Here is a 20,763-nt window from a genome sequence, read left to right as displayed (position 1 = left end):
GGGGCGGGAGAGCGGCCCTGCAGCTGGAAGGGACGCGCGCGCCGCCACATCTGGAGAAGTTACTTTTATTAGGTTGGCCAAAACTCGGGAAAAAGTAAGGAAAGACGCAGGAGGGTCAAACCCCAGGAAAACAGCAGCGAGGGCCGTGCCTGACACGCGCCTCGCACGAAGCCTTCTGTCACCGCCCGCCGCCCCCGAAGCGGTGGTACAGCGCGTGCACGTGGCGCCGGGCCGGGTCCAGCAGCAGATAGCAGAAGGTCTGGGCGTGGGCTGTGCGCGACGGGTAGCACAGGCCGCTGCCGTCCTGAGGGGAGGGAAAAAGCGGCGGCGTTACGTACAGCGTGGGTCCCGCCGGGAGACTCCGTGAAACCGGGGTGCGATGCAGCTTTATGCTCAACTCCGACGAACTTACGGCGCAATGGAAGGAACGCTGTGGTTTATGGCAGTAGCTTTTTGTCTCCGTTACAATACTCACAGTACAAAATGCAGATCATCAACCTCGATAACTTTATAACCTTGTGATGAACGCGATGTTAATACAAAATGTAGAATTAAGCACATAAGCGTAGGATTGGAGCCTAAAGTCCAGCTGATTAAATACACAAAGATCCCATCATATACCATTAAAATACAAAACATAGGTTTGCATATTAATGCATAAAGCCCTTCTACCAATGATTGTTTTTCACTTGGCACTTAAGGAAAACCCCTCTGTAATGCTTTGAATGTCTCCGAGCTGTTACTGAAAGCAGTTTGTGTGCCATTGGTCACAAAGTATGCGAGGAGAACCTGGACACCCTGCTCTGAACCCAATTCTGGAAGAACTCCCTCAGCTGACAGCAGGCTGCAGTGGGTCCACAGGTCAGCACCCACTTCTGCTGCCCGGCTTCCCGGGCAGCACAGCCCAACACACAGCACAGCCCAGGACCCTGAGGGGATTGTTTGGAGGTTCAGTTGGTTGGGTTTTCATGCATTCAGTCTGGCGATTGAGCAGCCAAAAGATCAAGAGATATGTAGCTCACACATCATGTCTCTGAAAACACAATATGGTTTCCTCCTGCCCCACAACACCTTTTTGGACTAAAGAATCAGGAAAGTTGCAACCTTCCCTTTGTTTATCACTGTCAGCTCAGAAGGAAAAGATTTGGGTTCTGATTTCTGCTTCCAGGACCTTCTGTGAAGTGCATCCAGTAGCTGTTGCAGGCACCCCAATTTTGCTCCTGTTATTTCAGAGGATGAAACCCCTGCTATACGCTGTGATGTCTTCCTTTGAGTGATTATTCAAGACCGTAAATCTTAAATTAAGATAAGCACCACCATAAAAGCATTGTTGAAGACAGGTAGAGATTTGAGATGTGTATTCACAGCATTTTCTGATGGTAGGCAAATGCTGCCAGCTAAAAATAGCATTCTATTTTTAAAGAACCCAGCACACAAGATCCATAGCTGTCAGGTTTAGACACCTAACTCTTTATAGATGTTTTATGGGGATCCATGTGTATCAGATACTGGATTCTCTATTGCAGTAAAGAGAGCAAGCTTTAAGACGTAACATCATTCAGCATCACAGTGCCTTGGAGTGTAACCCAAAAGTGACCTCAGCTCATGCACAAAACAGACGTAACTCAGAACACTGACACTGGGATACAACTGCTGGTTACACTTATTTGTATTGCTTCTGAAGATCCCAATTAGCAGTCCTTGCTGAATCAATCAATCTCCACTCCATTTTTTATTGTTTAAAGGCAGCAGCTGCACACTGGAAGTTTACACATCAACTTAAGAACAAAAATAATTAAGTTCTGATGGTATTTCATAGAATCACCAAGGTTGGAAAAGACCTACAAGATCACCCAGTCCAACCATCCACCTATCACCAATAGTTCTCACTGCACCATGTCCCTCAACACAAAATCCAAACGTTCCTTGAACACCTCCAGGGTCGGTGACTCCACCACCTCCCTGGGCAGCCCATCCCAGTGCATGACCACTCTTTTAGAAATGTAGTATTTCCTAACATCCAGCCTGAATCTCCCCTGGCACAGCTTGAAACCATTCCCTCTAGTTCTATCACAGTTACACAAGAGAAGAGGCCGACCCCAGCTCACCACAACCTCCCTTCAGGTAGTTACAGAGAGCAATGAGGTCTCCCCTGAGCCTCCTCTTCTCCAGACTGAACACTCCCAGCTCCTTCAGCCGCTCCCCATAAGCCCTGTGCTCCAGACCCCTCACCAGCTTTCAGGAAATTCCAGAATATAACGTACCTGGGATGAGGAAAATAATCTAATCAAGTTATTAAATCTGTCCTAGTTAGTTAGGGGGCTATTTAAAACAAAGAAACAACAAGAAAAAGCACCTAAAAGACTTGAGTGTAACAGCACTAGAACGTACTAGCGTTACTCTGATCATTATAGGAAGGGGTAGGTGTACGTGGACTAAGAGTCATCCCAATTCAATCTGCAGTTTGGTTCAGACATGCAATGGATGTAATAGCTGATTTACTGATACAGACTAGGATCTTTTTGTTTTTAATTCGTAGGCATACAGGTAATCTGCAGATGGCTGAAACGTGCAGCATACAGCTGAAATAAGGATATTGCTGAGCATCTCAGAACAGCACTGCTTAACCGTCAGTTCAAAAGAAGTGTTGAAGGAGCCATTTATCACATCGATTCCCAGCACCGCTACAGTTGGGGTTCAGGTAAAGAAATTTGCATCCAAATACTTCAGCTATAAGACAGTTTCATTTTATGCCAGCACCAGAGCTTACTCACTCTTGCTAGTGTTTGCTCACAAGATTCAAAGTATTTCTCCCATGATGATCGGTTCTACAAAGTTTTGATGCCAAACAGATCTACAGACATTCATAAAGACACCCTACCACTCTGAAATATTGAGATCCGACTACTCTGTTCTAAACTGCTTTTAACCATGCCATACTCCTTTCATCATCAGTTTCCATCACTGTTTTTGATACGATCACACTACCCAGTTCTGTATCTATGGACACAGACTTGTTGAAAAGGAGGCATGACTCACAATGTTCATACAATATTGTTGACAGCTGGTTCAACCTCTGTATTACCCAATTTTAGTGGTGTTCTTTTTTTAGACAGTTTCCTAAAGAAGGGCTTACTGGCCACAATGTAAAAACCAAATAAAAGGAAAGCGATGCTGTCAAGATGACATCATATAAAACACTTAATTTCTGATTCCACTTGCATTTCTGCAAACAAATGAAGTGTATTTATTTGTCCATTTATTAATTCAGTTTGCAAAGATCAGTTTGGACTCTTCTAACTTACTGGCTGCTTTTCAGCTCACTTTTAGCAGAACAGCTTTCTTTTACGTCAGGCTAGGAGGTTACACCCATTTCTTTCAGATGCAAACCAAGAGAATACGGTTTGTAAACTGTTACCTCAGCATTAAAATGATCCCACCTCAGATTCTGAGTTCATTTGACAAAATAGCTGCAAATTATCTACTGCAGAAATAGGTCATCTTGAGTGAATGTTTTCCTCAGAACCACACAAAATTGTGTTCTGGTAGGTACCCTGCCTGGAATTTCCAAGTAGAGTTTTAGGAGTTTGGGATCACAGAACCACCAAACAGCCCAGAGCTGCTTGTCTGGGACTTCTTATGTTCTGAGGGAAGATTCTTCAGGATTTCTTTAGTGGAAAGCAGAGTTTCCAAGTGCTCTTCCACCTCACAAGTTTACAGAATATGCAGTAAAAGCCAAATTTCCCCCTATGGGAGGGTGTCATGCTCTGTATTTATCCTGGGTTTTCTTTTGCCCATCCATTTTGTTTTCAAAATGTTGCTGAAGGTTGCTTTCTTTTTTTTTTTAATGCTGATGATATTTGATGTATGGCAAATACAGCTAAAGAAGCTCTTAAATATCTAAATATCTACCAAAATACAGGAGTATGTAAAGCACACATCAATGCATTTGCCAAGCAAATGGGAGAAAAGCAGTAATAAAATATCAGAGTTTTGTTTTTTTACGGTATTTTTTTTTACTGAAGCCTGCAGCCTGGTAGCAAGATGAATTGTGATCCATAAGTAAAGTGCCTATTTGTAGAAAACATTTCAGAAACCTTTTTGAATTACACACAGTACTTAAAAGACGATGACCCACAAATGAATAACCGGGCTATTGGTAAGCCAAAGGGAAGTTTGTGCAGTCTGAAATGACATCAGCTATTTCTTTTGGATGTGGGAACATTATCTGGTTACGTATTCTGGTTACTCAAGGAGGCTTTGGAGTAGTTAACAATTAAATTACAGATATGCTGAATCTAGTAAACATGCAACCAGTTCTCAAATTTGTTGTGATGGCAAACGTGATGATTTTGCAAGAGAAACAGAAAGGAGTGAGACTTGTCTACAGAGAGGAAGAGAGGTTAGTAGACATCTCGCTGCCCTCAACCTTTTGTACACTACATTTCCTTGCAGTCTTTACAGAAACAGTTGCAGTACAGGCTACTCATACAGCTCTAGAAACATTTCTAAAAACAGAACCATACAAAGTCACGAGTAATCCTTATTAATCCTTATTTCTATCTCAAGTAGATCTAAAAATAGAATTACTCAGTCCTAAATAAATATATTTTTTTTATAAACCAGTTTCTGGATGACTCTTATGACTTAAATTGTAATCCAGTAAACCTATTTTTAGAGAGCTGGTGATTATTGATGAAGAGTTATTCAAGAGTGCAAGCAGGATGAGATCAGGCACAGAGTTCATGAATTAAAAAACAAAACCAAAAAAACAGCTATGGAAAAACAACTCCTTAAAATGTAATATGTGTAAATATAAATTCAGTATTTTTAAGTTATGCATCTTCTTGCAGCCAAAAATTAATACTTACATATGCAGACACTCTGAAGACAGTAGAAGTAATGCTTATTTCTTTTGTTTCAGGATTCTTTTGAACACTGAAATACAAGGGAATGATACGCACTTAATATTAATCACAGGAATCACACATCATTGCAATCCTTCACTAAATACAGTTTTAACACACGCACTGTGTAATATATTTTTAACACACACACTGTGCCTTGCTCAGAATTGATCAAGTTCAAATTAATGGTTAAAATTCAACACATGTTACACTGACCATGAGCAGCCATATTACTGCTCTTAGACACCATGGATATCATGACAGCTGAAAACTATAGAATGAAAATGAATCTGGTCATCTGAGGTTGTGTCAGTGTTCTCAGCTACTAAATCTCAGCAATATTACCAGGCCTAAATGAGTCCAATATAAAATTTGCATTCTGACAGCTTAGAAAAGTCATTCAGCTAAACATTTTTTTAAGATCTTTTCACATATTCTTCATGAAAAAGCTGTAATGTAAACTGCATCTTAACAGGGACTACAAGAAGCATCAGCAGAATTTATAAAGAAATGCAAACTTAAGGTTATCTTTAATATATAATTGTTTAAAATTCATTTTTAATCCTTTAGAATGTTGCATATACAGACAGCTATACAAATTAGGATGGTATTTTTTTCTGAATTTTCATATTCCAGATGTGCTGTGAAGTCTGACTTTTCTTCCATCACCATTACCAATACTAAGATATTATTACTAACCAATTACTATATTACCAACACTAAGATGTTATTGCAGAGAGGCCAATTACCTCAGCAATGTATTTTAAACTGAGATATCTTAAGATACGTTACTTTTCCTCAGGTCTTCTTTAAGTGATTCTTATATTTCTTTTTTAGTTAGCTCACACACTTCTATCAGTTGATCTGATTGCACAGATTGCTGTTTAAATTGATGCACCGTGGAGCAGTTGAGCCCTTACACATTCCATATTTATACAGTTCCCAGAATCTGCTGAGAGTCGGCCTTGTGACAAACAGGTTCAGTTCCTGGGAAAGGTCACAGAATAGCCAAATTGCAAGAGGGTGTGTTAAAAGCAGCCCAGTTGTCCACCTAACCAGCTCCAAGCTATGACAGCAGTCCCCTATTACTACTGCTTTCACAAAGCTGCTTTTTACAAGAACAAACAAAACCCAACCCACGTTATTTTTTTAACCAATTGAAAAATGACTTCAACTGATTTCATCTGCAAAGTAATGACAGTTGTGGAGGAACTAAGTCTGTACTGTGAAGCAGTTCTTTCCTGTGGTGAGTCAGTAACGAGGCTTTCTCAGAATTTTTTGCTGTAACTCACATGTTGATATACACAACAGTGGATTAAGACAACAGTGCTGAAACTGGTACTGGCCCCAGTTGTCTGCCTTACCACCCCTCCAGAGATTACCATCTTCCCAGCAGGGACAGCTCAACTGGTTCGTGACTCAGCTTCTGAACCACTGCAGTTTACAGAGCAGCATAGTAAGATAAACTAAAATAGATGTCAGTTTATGCTAACATGCTGGGCTGTAAACTGCAGCACCGTGTCTGCTGAAAGGGTGACAAGTTTCTGACCAAGGTACAGCAGGTCTGGGCTCAGCGACTTCTGCCATATACATCCAGCCTCAAAAACTACCTCTGTTCTTAGGTTACTCTGGCTTCATTTTCTTCTATCTGAAAACTTTCAGGTTCCTTAAATCTTATGTTATGCATAGGATACCAAAGCAAAGGGTGACAGAGAGTAAATCTTATTTATTCCATTGCCTGGAGAAATCCTCCCCATTTGCTTAGCTTCCTGTAAGCCATGTTTATTTCTAATGCTTTGATTAACTTTTAGGGCAAAATAATATATCTGCCAAAATCAGATGAGATTCTGCTCTTGATAGCTCGAAAGAAGCCAGGATGTTCCGTCTGACAAGCTCTGCTGTGTGGGGGTTATTGGTTTTGGTTTTTTTTTTCCTAAAAGATTTTAGAAAAAGAATACCTTCTCTTCCTGAAAAGAACAGTATTTCCATTAAAACACTGTCTCAATATCCACTTTGTTCTTCCAGATTGTTAACTCCTAAACCATTAATCGAAAATGGAAATTCCTTTGTCATTGTAATGTGCATCTATCCTCTGGCTACAATGAGCAAACTTCCTCATCGGGGATCAATTCACTTTGAGTTCTAATTACATTCTCACCTTACTCACTGGCAATGTTTTATTAGGCTTTCCAACCATTAAATAAACAACCCAGTGCTTCACATAAATTCACTTATCACAGGGGAAAGGACACCGAGGAATAAAGAGAACAATACTGAGAAGATACGACAGCGGTTGTCACCAGAAAGCAACAATGTCAGAAAAGACAGGACTCAGGTACAGAAGACAAGATTTATCAATTCAGAAGATCACAGAGTTTAACAGATGATGTTTTCATTGCCCCACTTCTGCCACGTAAATGAATTAGCTAAAGCAAAAATGCTACAAATGTTTTTAATTTCTTCAGGTGACATAGAACACGACAGGCTGAAAATCAGGATGGATTTCAGTTGGTCACAGGATAATTACTGCTGTGCTTGTATCAACTGTGAGTAAATTCACTGTGAAAAAATTACTCTTTTTACAAAATAGAAAATCTCTTAATACTTTTATTTGAAACTTCTTAGCTGTGCTTGTCAAATATCTACAGCAGTTAATTCCAAAAGATTATCAAATTCTATCATAATAAGAACATATGCCTGTGAGTGCTTTAGGAAAACAAAATGTCAAGATGCTTTAGGAAAACAAAATGCTGACTTTATTTTGAGCTCTGGTGCCTTGCAGTCAGAACTCAGGATCAACCAGAAGAAGCTGTAAGAAAAAGAAGCGGTAAAGACTCCTAGGAGGTCTGCCACTCTGCAGATCCTGCAGAAGTTACACTTTTGTGGTGCTCTTCATATCAAGACTCTTTTGCTTAAGAAAAAACTGTTGTGGACCAAGCACCAACGTGTGTACATGTCTACAGTTATATCACGATTTGACTAAAGCCATCGGTGCCAGCCAATGTTTCAACACACATTCGCTAACAGCCAGTAATTATTGTCCTGTCCATTTGTTTTCTACCAAGCTCAGGAGCTGCCAAGACAAAAATAATTTAAAAAGAGTACAGTCCGCAGAATTTCTTAACACTGTGATAAGTTTTCAGTATCATATTTCAAAGAGCAGAATGTATCCAATAAGATTGCAATTCAGGATGCAACAAAAGCAGGCAGAGGGTAGCTGTCTAGAATAGAAGGATTTAAAAATAGTTGGGCTTCGACAGAAGTTTGAAGGTGAACGGTTTGGTTAAAGAATTTAAAGGACCACTGCTGCTGTGAACTGTTGTTTCTGAAACTACAGAGATCATAAGGAAGTAATTTTAATTGCTTTTCTGTATGGTGTTATTTGTGCAAAGAATGAAGTAAAAAAACATACAGTGCAGACTGGAAATCAGAAATCAATTCAGTCAAAATTGGTGTACAAGGGTACCTCTTCAAAGCTGTATTACTCACCCTTTAATGGCTTTTTCTCTCTTAATAAGGTAGTAACAACAGCAGCAACAACCACCTCACATTCCGGATAAACTACAGGCAGGATGAAATGAAGGAAAGGAAGAGATAAATGTGACTGTGATCTGGGAGAGAAGGTCGGAAATGTCAAGACTGAAAGCTCCTCTGGTTAGACATCAACTTAATATCAAAGGAGCAAGATAAAAGATTCAGTTATCTTGTGGCTCACTTTTTCAACTGGTAAGCAGTGTGAATACCTGTCCCTGGCAGTGAGAAATCGACAGACACTGCAGGCACAAAAATGGAGAGACACACAGTAGATAAATACCAAAGAACAGTTACATCATTAGGAGTGGATAGGTGTATTTTAAAACTTTGATGGACAGAAAGCAAGCTGAAAACAGTAAAACAAAAACAAACAACGTTAAATAACAAAAAACAAACAGAGCCAACGAACTAAACAAAAAAAAAAAAACAAAAAACAATCAGACCTGGAAATAGTTTATGCTGTTATAAAGTAAAGGGAAGATGTAGCACAAAGAGAAAATACCTAAAGGGGAAAATAGGGAACAGGTTGAGAAAATAGAAAAAGCAAAAAAGGTGAGGGGCTTTCCCTTTTTGGGGGGGGATTTGGGGACTGGATAATAAGAACTACTTAACATCCTTATCAGTTTACAGGAGGAAAAAGAAGGGAAAAAGGCTTAGGGAGACATGAAGGGAAAGATGAGGAGTGGCTCAGAACAAAACTGACATGTTCAGGAAAAACAACAGCAGCCAAAAGAAGCAAGAAAGTGAATGGCTTGGTTCAAGTCAAGAGATATTCAGGTGTCTAAGAGTCACTGGCTTTAATCCTTTCATCTTTGTTCAGATAGAAAGATTTTATTCTTGTTTAATGAAAGGCATTTTAAGAACAGATCTAACGAGGAATATAACTTACAGTTTGTTTTCTAATGTTCATGTGTATAATCTTAAACAGGAGATGAAATAACAGTTGATATTCAGACCATTCTAAATCACAGAATCACAGAAACACCAAGGTTGGAAAGACCTACAAGATCACCCAGTCCAACCATCCACCCATCACCAATAGTTCTCACTGCACCATGTCCCTCAACACAAAATCCAAACGTTCCTTGAACACCTCCAGGGTCGGTGACTCCACCACCTCCCTGGGCAGCCCATTCCACTGCCTGACCACCCATTCAGAAAAGTAGCATTTCCTAACATCCAGCCTGAATCTCCCCTGGCGATACAGCTGAATAGAAAAGAAATCCTACTCTAAGTAATTTGAAGTCTTTGTATGGTTCATTCTAATACATTACAAAGTACAAGAAGTCTGATAACATAAATACTATGTCACATTTCAGAGATCTGTAATTGTTTTCCATTGCTTAGGTTCACATTGTTCTTCATGTCCTACCAAAATGTAGTAAGAGTAGTAAAATAGAGAATAAGAATATAGTATAACATTTTTGTAGTATTATCAATGACCTTCACATTCCCATCAGCTCAGACAGGAAAGAGTCTCTGCACAACTGACCATTACGTTCCACTTCCCACTAAGAAGGAAGTAAGAAATGTTGCTAGTTAAAGAATCCTCGTATGGGAGAAAAATTGAAAAATGGCTTTTTTTTTTTTTTCTGAATTGGCATCTCTAGTCAGTCACCTCTAATCTCAATCACAACATACATTAACAATTCTATACAGCAGTCCTGGCAAAAAAAGTGAGTGTTAGCTCACTGGTTAATCCTAACAGTCAGATTCTACCATCCTTATTTTTACAAAAAGTATATTATTGGAATAAAGCATGCCAAAATTCATTTTTAATTTAAAAAGCAATAATTAGATGGATTTACTAAACATTTCAACTAACATGTTTCAATTTTTAAATCCTAAAACAGTATAGCTCGGCAGTAGTGCAAGGCTATCTACCCAAGACCAATTGTTGACTTTTTAGCAATGACAGTGGGAACACAACCTAGTTCCAATGGCATGCAACGTTTTCATTAGAGGACTATGGAAACAAAAATCTTTAAAACAAAAGTGAAATACAAAACACCGATGGTCGTTTGTGTGATACAACAAAAAGATTTTACAAAGGACAGCTGCCATTATAACTGCATATATTTTGCCACTGAACTACTACCATTGTTTCAGAGTACTTTAATAGTTGAACGCAAATAAGCTTGCAGATTTATTAAATAACAGCCCTATGTCTGAAGCAGTAATGCACACTTAGAATCATAGAATCACAGAATCACAAGGTTGGAGAGGACCTACAAGGTCATCCAGTCCAACCGTCCTCCCATCACCATTGCCACCACAAGCACTAAGCCATATCTCGCAGCTCCTCATCCCGGCGCCTCTTGAACACTGCCAGGGATGGCGACTCCACCACCTCCCTGGGCAGCCATTCCAGTGCCTGACCACCCTCTGAGACAAAAAGTTCTTCCTCATGTCTAATCTAAACCTCCTCTGATACAACTTATGGACTTCTCCTCAGATCCTGTTTGTTGCCTGGGAGAAGAGGCCAAACCCCTCCTCATCACAGGAAGTTGTAGAGTGCAATGAGGTCTCCTCTGAGCCTCCTCTTCTCCAGACTGAACAATCCCACTGACTGACACAAAGTACCTATGCACAGCACGCACACACACAATGGTATAAAAGTGAAAACACTCACCTCACCAAGTCTTTATATAAAGCCTTTGTAGTTTCTAAGTATGGGCCAAGTACATCTTCAAACTGACACAGAGTTCCTCCAATACAAAGATGTTTAAAAAGACAGAACAGAAATTCCTTGCGGTCTGATTCACTAAATATGTCATAATGATCTGAATCTTCCAGAAGCAAAACCTTATGGAACAAGGAAATAATAAAAGTAGTAAAATAGACAAAACAGAAAAACCTTATTTGAGATGAAGTATATAAACAGTACAGCTACTTTGCTTTATGTCATACAGAGTTTGTGTTCATATAAAATATATGAGGTAGGGATGGAAGTAGGTGCTTTTTTCTAAATGCTTCTTTCAGTTATGTTTAAAATTTATAGATACAGTAAGAAGCAGAATCACAGACTGTCAAATTTGTGCTCATGAGTTCTAATGGAAGATCCTTCAGGAGTCCTGTAATACATTAGTTAAATGCTCACCATGCAAATGAAACAATCAATAATCTGAAAATAATCTGGCTATTTTGGTCAGTTGATCAGTGTTGATTAGTTTGCCTTTGGTAATTTTGACCACATTTGCTTTTTGCCTCTAAACTTACACAGTTAGCTCACATTCCTAGAGGAATCCCAGAGGAAATCACTGGAATTCACAGCACTCTTTACTGCCAATTCCAGTGAGCATTAATCTGCTGTGCAGATAAGCAAGACATGCCATCCAGTTGTTTCCATGTGTCCCATCTTCTGCTCCAATATTATGTGAACACAGAGGGTCTTGCAAGATTAGTCCCAACACTGCCAGCTGTACGGGTGGACAGGAACCGTAAGAGCACGACTAATGATTGAGTCACATCAGCCAAACTGCAGATAGCAGCACAGATACAGACAAACAGGTCTAAGATAGATTCGAGCTTAGTGCTGTGTGGCCCTCTGTATAACATCATTGCATGTCTGAGCAAAAAAGGGCCAGGACAACAATCTCCTTCTTGGCTGGAATAAAAGAAGCCATGGCGGGTAGGAATGAAACATGAAGTTTTGCAGCTGATGCCCCCTACAGTCTACCATCCTAGAGTGCTGACTAATTTAGCCTGCAGCTTTGAAGTTGATTGTGGAAGATTTTGACTCTTAATTCTTTCTGCCATCTTAAGTCTTATGAGTAGGAGTCATCATTTCTAACAAACATGAATCTTTCAACTTAAAAAAGCAGCCACGTGGATTTCTTCCAAGGGAAGGAAAGTGAAAAGAGACCAAAACTCCAATTACTTATTTTAAATGTTGCCTCTAACTTTATTACGTCAAATACACTTAATTTTCAGAAAACATTTCACACACACCCAACTTGTAAGTAAATAGAAAGTATTTTGAGCTGCTAGGCTACAAACCATAACTGAAATTCAAACCTGAGCTTGAGATCTCTCCTTTTCCCAGAACTTTACAAGACAGACCAGTATTTCAGGTCACATCCTGTAACCAGTGTCACTGGTTCAAACATATCGTCTTCAAAGGATTTGCCAAGTGCAAACGAGTGCAACTCTATAATTATTAAGTACTTAAGATGATTATGTATACAAGGAAGAGCAAAATCCAGTTCTCCCACACTGTGTTTTGCTAATGCTAAACAAACATAAGTAATAAAAATTTGTTTTAGCTTATGAAGTCAAAAGAAACACAGTGAAGACATATGTTGATTAAGATAGTGACACTCTTAGATTCTTTTCCAGAATCATCTGCTCTCTGACAACTCCATTGGAATGTGACAAAAAGAATTTTTACCTTGCAGGCCTGTTGTACTTAAGGGTTATACGTAATTCCAGTATTGCACTACAAAATCATTTTCCTTTTCTTAGTTTTCTCTCCTCTGTTTCAGCTCAAAATATCACGATACTTTTCACATATGATATGGTCAGCATTCCTAGCCAGGAATGCTTCAGGATGTAGCTATCAAGGGCACACAATTTCATTAGCTGGAGGGACAGTTGGGTGAGCCTGCAGGTCTGGGCACCATGGGACTTCTCCCTTGGCACCATTTGTCTTCCCCATCTAGGATAAAGAGTATCTGGATTTCTCCACACACACCCAAGCAGTGACTGACTGTTAAAAGGGCAGGTGGAAATTGTTTTTACCTTTTTCTCCCACTTACAGAGGGAAGAGGGCCCAAATGGAAAACAGCTTCATATCTTGACACTCTCGGTTACTGCAGTGCCTCAGTCATTTCTATCACATGGTAACGATTCCCATTTTTATCTTCAAAGGCATTGCCAGAAAAAAAAAAAATTCAAAACCCTGGAAACGTGTCCTTCAGTATCTAACAGAATCACAGCGTTGTAGGGTTACTCATTGCAGTACTGACCTTCCTTAATTCATCAGAGATAAGGATATCATCGTAATATTCATCGTAACATTTTACAATGACTCCATTTTCTCTAACAATTCCCTCAGTGTAGAGCCGATCAAAAAAAGACATGGAAGTCTGTGTACAAGGCACTAATGTAGCTTCAATTTTCGTCACTTTGGAATCTGGAATAGAAAGGAAAGATTCACTTGAAGCCTTTTGCGATAAATTAAAAAAAAGAGGGGGGTCTATGAACTGTAATGCTTCTAAGCCCATGTATCGCTTCCTTCTGATCCTGATCTTTGCACACGTCGCATAAGCTAACATTTCTCTTCCCTCTATGTTTCCAACAATCCCTGACGTTTCTCCCAGATACTATCCATAGAAATTATTCATAGGTTAATTCAGATCAGCATTTTGATTCATAAATCCATAGAATTCCTACCACCTATCCAATCCACTCTAAGAAAAACAATTAAAGAGGAGCTTGAAAATATGCTTGAAAATATGTTTATTTGAGCTAAAAAAGCAAAGCAAAAAAAAACAAAAAACAACTTGTATGCCAATATGATGTAGAGAAAGTGAGTTATAGTGAAATGCTTGGTGTTTAATTGCTTAGCTTCACATCCAAAGATATGGCATGAAAAAAGGTACCTTTGGTTATTAAAAAACAATAACAAATGTTTTGGACATTCTCTTAGCTGCCCATACAGAAACTATCAAGTCAAATTACACCTCCGAAACCACCAGATGGAAAAAGCATGACTTCAGGCCTTATAACCTAAGGGGAAAAAGAGGTTTTTTCTTCACCGATTTATTCATTTTCACTAACTTCCAGTCCTTTACCCACAGGCTCCTCTAACTTCTAGTGCTTTGGATTCCTTCCACAGGAATAGAAATTTAATTTTATGAGATTTAAAACAAGCTAAATCAGCCTCTAACATAGAAACTGTTTTGTAAAGACCTATGAATCAATAACCGATTCAAGATTAATAAAAATCAGATATCAAATGACTTGAAATAAAGGAGACATCTTATATTTTCCCAGTTATTCAGCTCAAGTTATAAGAAACTGAGCTATTACAGGCTTTTGTATTGGGGAAAGGGAGAGGGTTTGTGTCCTATTCAGTAGTTCAGAAAAGTAAACTGCAAGTGGAAAAGTTCGAATGTACTGGAAGCCCCTATTCTCCATCTGAGACTTGAGAGCTGAACCTCGAGATTCAGAATTTCCTGGAAAAGAGTGACCAGTTTTACAGTGTTATAAAAGTGAGCCATAAAATAGGAAGAAGAAATGTCTTGAGAAGTACTGAAGTGAAACATCTTAGTTCTGGGACATCTATAAAGTGCTGCCAATATACTTTTAAATGAACATGTCACATACATGGTATATGGGAGATAAACCCCAGATCAGACATATCTAGAATTCCTCCACTATTTAAAAAAGATTCGTACCTCAGGGAAACCTTGTGCAACTTACTATTTACAGAACAGCTGATATAGAACATATAGAAAGCAAGTTCAGTACTCAGTAATAAAAAAATGGTACTTCAAAAGTAAAAGGTGCAGCTTGACAGTGTACAGGTTCTATAGGTTCAAATGACATCTAGAATTTTTGTAAATGAAAACCTGCAGCAGCACTCTAAAAAATACTGATTTAAGATTGCCTCTCAGATTATTAAACCCAATTCCAAAGACAGAAATCATTAGAGCTTCAAGTTCCTATCACAACTTAGAGTCTTACCTAGGAAAATACTAAATTTTTACTTAGGGGAAAAAAGCAAGCATCCCTATCCCTTTGAAGATAACTTTTCAAGTGTTAATTGAGCTTAAGCAGATACAGTCCTGCCCCCTCAGACTGCTGACAGGTGCAAGGCCAGTAGTGTGTCAAAAGAAAAACCACTATTTAGTTTTCATTGAAGCTATTTAAAAATACAAGAGACGATACATAAGTGGGAATGCATCAGATGTGTTCCTTGTGCTGCTTCTATTTTAGAAATATGAGAGTAAGAGATGAAGGAAGCTTAAAGCACATGAAGAACGCTCATGCACTCTGCTACAGGGTTGGGAAGAAAGGAAAAAACATCCCTACCACACAGGCAAAAGGGCACAGTGTGAGAAGAAGTGATGAAGTATCTGTCTAATCAGAAGAAATAAAAGAGAATAAACTTGTTTCTTTACCTGAAGTGTCACTGAGAGAAATATTGTTGTGGGATTCTACTGGGAATCCCAACACGTAAGGCAGCTGATGAGAGAGGGATGCTTTGCTCTCCCCAGGGAGAGCACCACCATTTGATCTAACAGATGGAGACTGAGGACATTATGGTCTGATAAAATAAAGGTGAGGATAAAAAGCAGCAGAAAGGGAATGAAACTGAGATTGGACAACAAAATAAGAGCAATAAGGAACTTTTAGAGACATATTTTAGAGAAAGGAGATGGACAAGTAACAGAGAAGAGGTGGAGATAAATATGAAAGTGAAACCACAAGCACTGAATTCATAAAGCAAATACATTCTCATTGAGAAGGTAACAGGGGACGGCAGCCTGAAAAATGCAGGATTATGAAAAAACTCTCCTTTGTAAAGTAACATTATGCTGATGTCTTATAGAAAGCTGACAGATTTTTTCCGTGAGTCTATAAATAGTTTCAGCCCCAGCTCATGCTGGGGAGAAGGGAGAGGTTGCTAAGAACCAACATAAAGCCCACTCACATGGTGCACCATCCCCTGCAATGAAATCTCACTGTTTTGTTTGCAAGACACTAAACACAGTATTAGAGTCAACCTATATTGTATCATTTTCTTCAGATTTTCCACAAAGCAATGAAATCCAATTTCTGATGTTTCATTCAGGAATAGGAGCTTTTTTTAAAAAAGGTACTCCGTACTGGCAAGTAAATTGTATATCTGGATTAACATATCGGAGTGTCTGAAGAAGAAAACACCAGATGATTTTGTACCTCCTACTCAAAGCAAATTCTTACTATACTTTCAAAAAATGCACAAGAAGACTAAGTATAGAAAAATGTGCCAACATTCCTCACCAAAAATAGGCAAAGAAAGGGAAGATGAATCTTTAGGAGCAAATGGGGTATACCAGCTGTTCAGGATTTAAAAAGGGAACTCTTCCAGTCCTCAGAACAAAATGCTTTACTTCTGTACAGAGGAAGACTGAGCAGAATCAGGAGTTATGCTGGGATACTTGGCCAGTGACCCTCCGCTCTTAACATGAGGTATGTAACCTACTGACCTTCACTACAGGCTTGACAGATAGTCTACAAAGATTCTTGTCCAAAGCAGGAAAAGATTTACCCATGCTTTGAAACATATCTGTCCTCTTTTTGCCTGACAGAGTAAAGAGGAGGTACCTGAATAGGAATGTGAGATTTTTTTTCCCCCACTTCTTATGTAATTTAATTGTTTTAATAGCCAGATAGTTTGTAGTGGGGAAAACCTGTATACCAAATCCAGAGACAAAATGGAAAAGCTAGAAAATTCCCAGTGCCCTGTGAAATATTCACACACAGTAAATTATTTGCAGACAAGTCAAAAGAATGAAGGACTTCATGCAATACCCTTCCAAAATATTCCTATTAAAGAGAATCATTTTGGAGATAGCAGAGCTCACATTACATAAAAAATCCCATCATGTTATCATATGCAGTTTCCATTTTTTCATTTACATAATCAAAAATGCAATTTCAAGTGTTGCTATAAAATTACATGCTATTTGGTTTTGGACCTCCTTCACAGTCTCACCTGCATCTACAGGTCTATAATCAAGCATTATAGGTATATAACGATATGGTAACAAATAAGAAGTCAATTTTATGCCACAATTGCAACTACAGTAACCTATCATACGGATCATCGTCTGTGCTTAGATAACTTTTATGGTAGGGATAGAGAGCCCTGAGCTTGTCTAAATACACTATCTAATCTTCTGTTCACTCGACTTTAATTTGTAAGAGAACAGTAACCTACAGCCCTAAGTTAAGTGGCTGCATCTATTGAGAAATGTCTCTCCTGAAATGTTATCTCCAAATAAGGTAGAATCATAATTCAGTTTGTTCAAATGAAGAAGAAGTTGATAATGTCTGCATACACGGTCAGGAGAACTGAGCAAAAATAGCTTTAGTAGCTTGTTTTATGAATCAGTGCAGGCATCAAGGAAAAAATGTGTAAAATTTGACAATTTAGTAACAAACTAAATAAAAATCCTTTTATTATTTAGGATAAGAAGTCATTCTAAAAATACTTCAATCAGATGAAGATACAGACATATGAATTGTCATTACAAAGTGGTAAATGAGCAGAAAATAGTTGCAACACAGATATTTTTAAAAGATTAATTTATTCTAAAGTTACCCAATGTAGTCCAATGTCCTGAAGCTGAGAGCAACTTTAAATTGGAGATCACATTCTGATCATTAAAAAACGCCTATAATATTCAAATAAGAGAATAAGAGTTAATTTAATTAAACGTAAAATCATCATAGACAGTGCCATAGATTCTTTCAAAACAAACTGCAGGGATCCAATTAGTAAGTACATGCTGTGTGATCTTTCAGTCTGATACCAAATACCACCAGATACATGTTTCTGTAACTTTGTGTAGCTCAAGTCCTTTATATATGCAAGATATCCTCACCAGCATCTATATGTGTAATACGAAGATTTTACATTAAGGATTTACAGTCCAATAACAGACAAAAAAGATTAAAGAAATCCTTGGAAGTTCAGAAAAAGGAAAAAAGGATGAAAGATTTCTACATCTGCATGGAATGCTTTAGAAATTAAAAAAAAAAAAAAAAAAGAAATACTAAAATTTACATTTTGTAAATAAAGTTGAAGCGTGGTCAAACGTAAACAGAAATGATTCAACAGATGCAAAATACCCAATTATGTTATTGAAGGGATGGAAAAAACATCCGACAGTGAGATTTGAATATTGCATCTTAATAATTCATATCAATAAAAAAGAAAAATGCATAGTATTGTTGACAGCCAACAAGTTTAAATGATAGATAAGTCAGTTAAGAAAACATACGGTTATGCATATGTTCACAACCAGGGTGAAAAATCACTAACAAACTGCTAAAGAAAATGATGGATTTTTCAGTCTCCACATCATCAAATCTCTTTATCACCTTTCAGGGACACAGAGAGATCAGACTATGTAAAATAATGGTCCTTTCACTCTCAGTTAATTGACAGCTACTGAGAATTTATCATTTCTTAGTGAAATTTTAAAACTTTTAATTCAAAAGAGACAAGCGTTGAAAACCTAAATGCATACTTGGAAAACTTCAATCATTTGCAATGTTTTTCAGTGGGAGATGAAATATTGGTACGTTTCCATCTGAATTCCTTTAAAATACCAAGAGGCCCAATTATTCAACCAAGACAGCAATATAAAGTAGACATAAACTGAATAAAAAGTTTCTAAGTCAACAAAGTTTAAAAAAAAAGCCAAAAACATGCTGTTTTTGAAGTGATGATTTGGGTAGATGTCAGGCAGAGGGCAGTGAGGCCGTGGCACAGCTGCCCACAGAGCTGTGCTGCCCCATCCCTGGAGTTGCTCAAGGCCATGCTGGATAGAGCCTTGGACAGCCTCAGCTGGTGCGGGGCAACCAGCCCATGGCAGGGGCGTAGAACAAGATGATCTTTAAGGTCACTTCCAACACAAACCATTCTGTGATTTTTTTCTACTCGCAACCAGATGAACAGATTTTCAGACAAGTCGAGAACAAGTCAGCAAGATAATTGAGTCTCAGAAAGCCGAAAGCTCACAAATCTACCATAAATAAAGGTATCCAGTTAATTTAAAAACATTGCAATTTTCAGACACGTGGTACCACGCCTGGCTGCACTGTGTATTTACCAGTGCGTAGCAGTCACAGCTGTGAGCTAAGAGACAGACTGCACGTAAGCTGTGTAAAGTCAGACCTCGGGCAGATTTCCCAACTTGAAGTGTGGTGGCTAAAGCCAGCATCCAATTCAGATTGCCATTCCGAGGCTGGAATGACTAAACTGTTCCGTCTTAGAACAGAGTAACATGAGGACAGACTGAAATACTTTCAGAGAACAGCACAGTTAGCCCACAAAACACGACTTCGGGCACCGTGCCTCCATCACCTGCTTTCAAGGGGAAAGCGAGCAGGCAGGGAGCAGTAACACCACTCCAGCACTTTTCATCTCGTCGGCTTCCAACAGGTATCATTTCAAAGTGGGAGAACGAAAAGTGTTCAATATATAAAGAGCTCAAAACTACCATAACGAACTCATCCTTTTGATAGGGCTTAAACTGCTGGTCGAAGCTGAACGCTTGTGCTGCGATACTGCCTTGCATTGACCTGAAATGGAGAAAACGAGCAGCAATATCGCGCACAGCACTGGCTGTTTACCGCGCCGCAGGCCCGCCCGGGCGCTTCGCTCACTCGGTGCTCAGCGCACCGACCGGACTCGCGGTTTTCCTCTGCCCTTTCCGCCCTCACCGACACCCCTCACCGCTCCTCGGAGGGGAAGGCGGGCGCGGCGGCCGCCCGGCAGCACCGCGGGCTGCGTCGGGCTGAGGGCCGGGGACGAGCAGCGCCTTTCGCCTCGGCGCCAGAGTGCGGCCCCGCGGAGCCCGAGCCGGCAGCGACCCTCCGCGCCACACGCGCCTTCCCCGCCTCTCCCCACCGCCCTGCCCGTCCCGGGGCCCGGCGGGCCTCCCCCCTCCCACCATTTGAGCAGCCGCTCCCGGACGTTCCTATCCTGCAGGCAGGGAAAGGCTTTCTGGGGCAGGGGGCAGAACGCGAAGCCCGCCGCACCCCGCCGCTCCCCGGCCGCCATCCTTCGGCGGCTCCGCGGCGGTTGCCATAGGGACGGCGCCGCGCGGGGTGCGCAGCCGCCCGCTCCCGCCGCGGGGCTCGGCCCCGTAACGAGCGTTCCGCCGCGCGCCCGTCCGCCCTCCCCCTGACGGGATTTCTTTCGGTTTTCGCTATAAATCTTCCCAGTTCAACGTCAGTCCTCTCCCCCGTTCCCTCTACTCCTATCTGTGAGCCAGGAGAACTCGGGCCCCGAATGGGACCCCGCGGCTGACCGAACCCCGCAAAGCGAATGAGGAACGCCCTCAGTCGGGAATGATGAAGCGGTGGTGAATCAGAGCTTCTTCCCACTTCCCAGGGTGTTGAGCCATCTCAGAGACGTGAGGACGTGCTTCCAGGCTTTTCCCAGTGGGAAATTGAAAGGCAGGACGTTGTTACCGAAGGAAGTTATTTTTAATGCAGAGACACCCGGAAAATGTGGGGGATTTCCTGCCCTCGGCAGGGACACCAACGAGAGCTGAAGGCTGTTGCACATCTTCTGCTACATCCTCCATCAGTCCAC

General features: G+C 40.1%; 1 protein-coding gene across 1 annotated transcript; it reads right to left on the bottom strand.

The window, feature by feature from the left end:
* Nucleotides 1–178: 178 nt before the first annotated feature.
* On the bottom strand, nt 179–20,226 carry CFAP300 (cilia and flagella associated protein 300; the record flags this gene model as incomplete). Its single annotated transcript, XM_079548017.1, has 7 exons — nt 179–304; nt 4,872–4,938; nt 11,074–11,246; nt 13,409–13,575; nt 17,758–17,830; nt 19,664–19,745; nt 20,117–20,226. 7 exons carry the CDS (start codon nt 20,224–20,226, stop codon nt 179–181), a joined length of 798 nt encoding a protein of 265 aa, XP_079404143.1.
* Nucleotides 20,227–20,763: the final 537 nt, after the last annotated feature.

This window comes from Tetrao urogallus, assembly GCF_951394365.1.
Source record: "Tetrao urogallus genome assembly, chromosome: 1".
Classification (NCBI taxonomy): domain Eukaryota; kingdom Metazoa; phylum Chordata; class Aves; order Galliformes; family Phasianidae; genus Tetrao; species Tetrao urogallus.
Note: the sequence above shows the minus strand (reverse complement) of the source record. Positions and strands in the feature narration are given on the sequence as shown.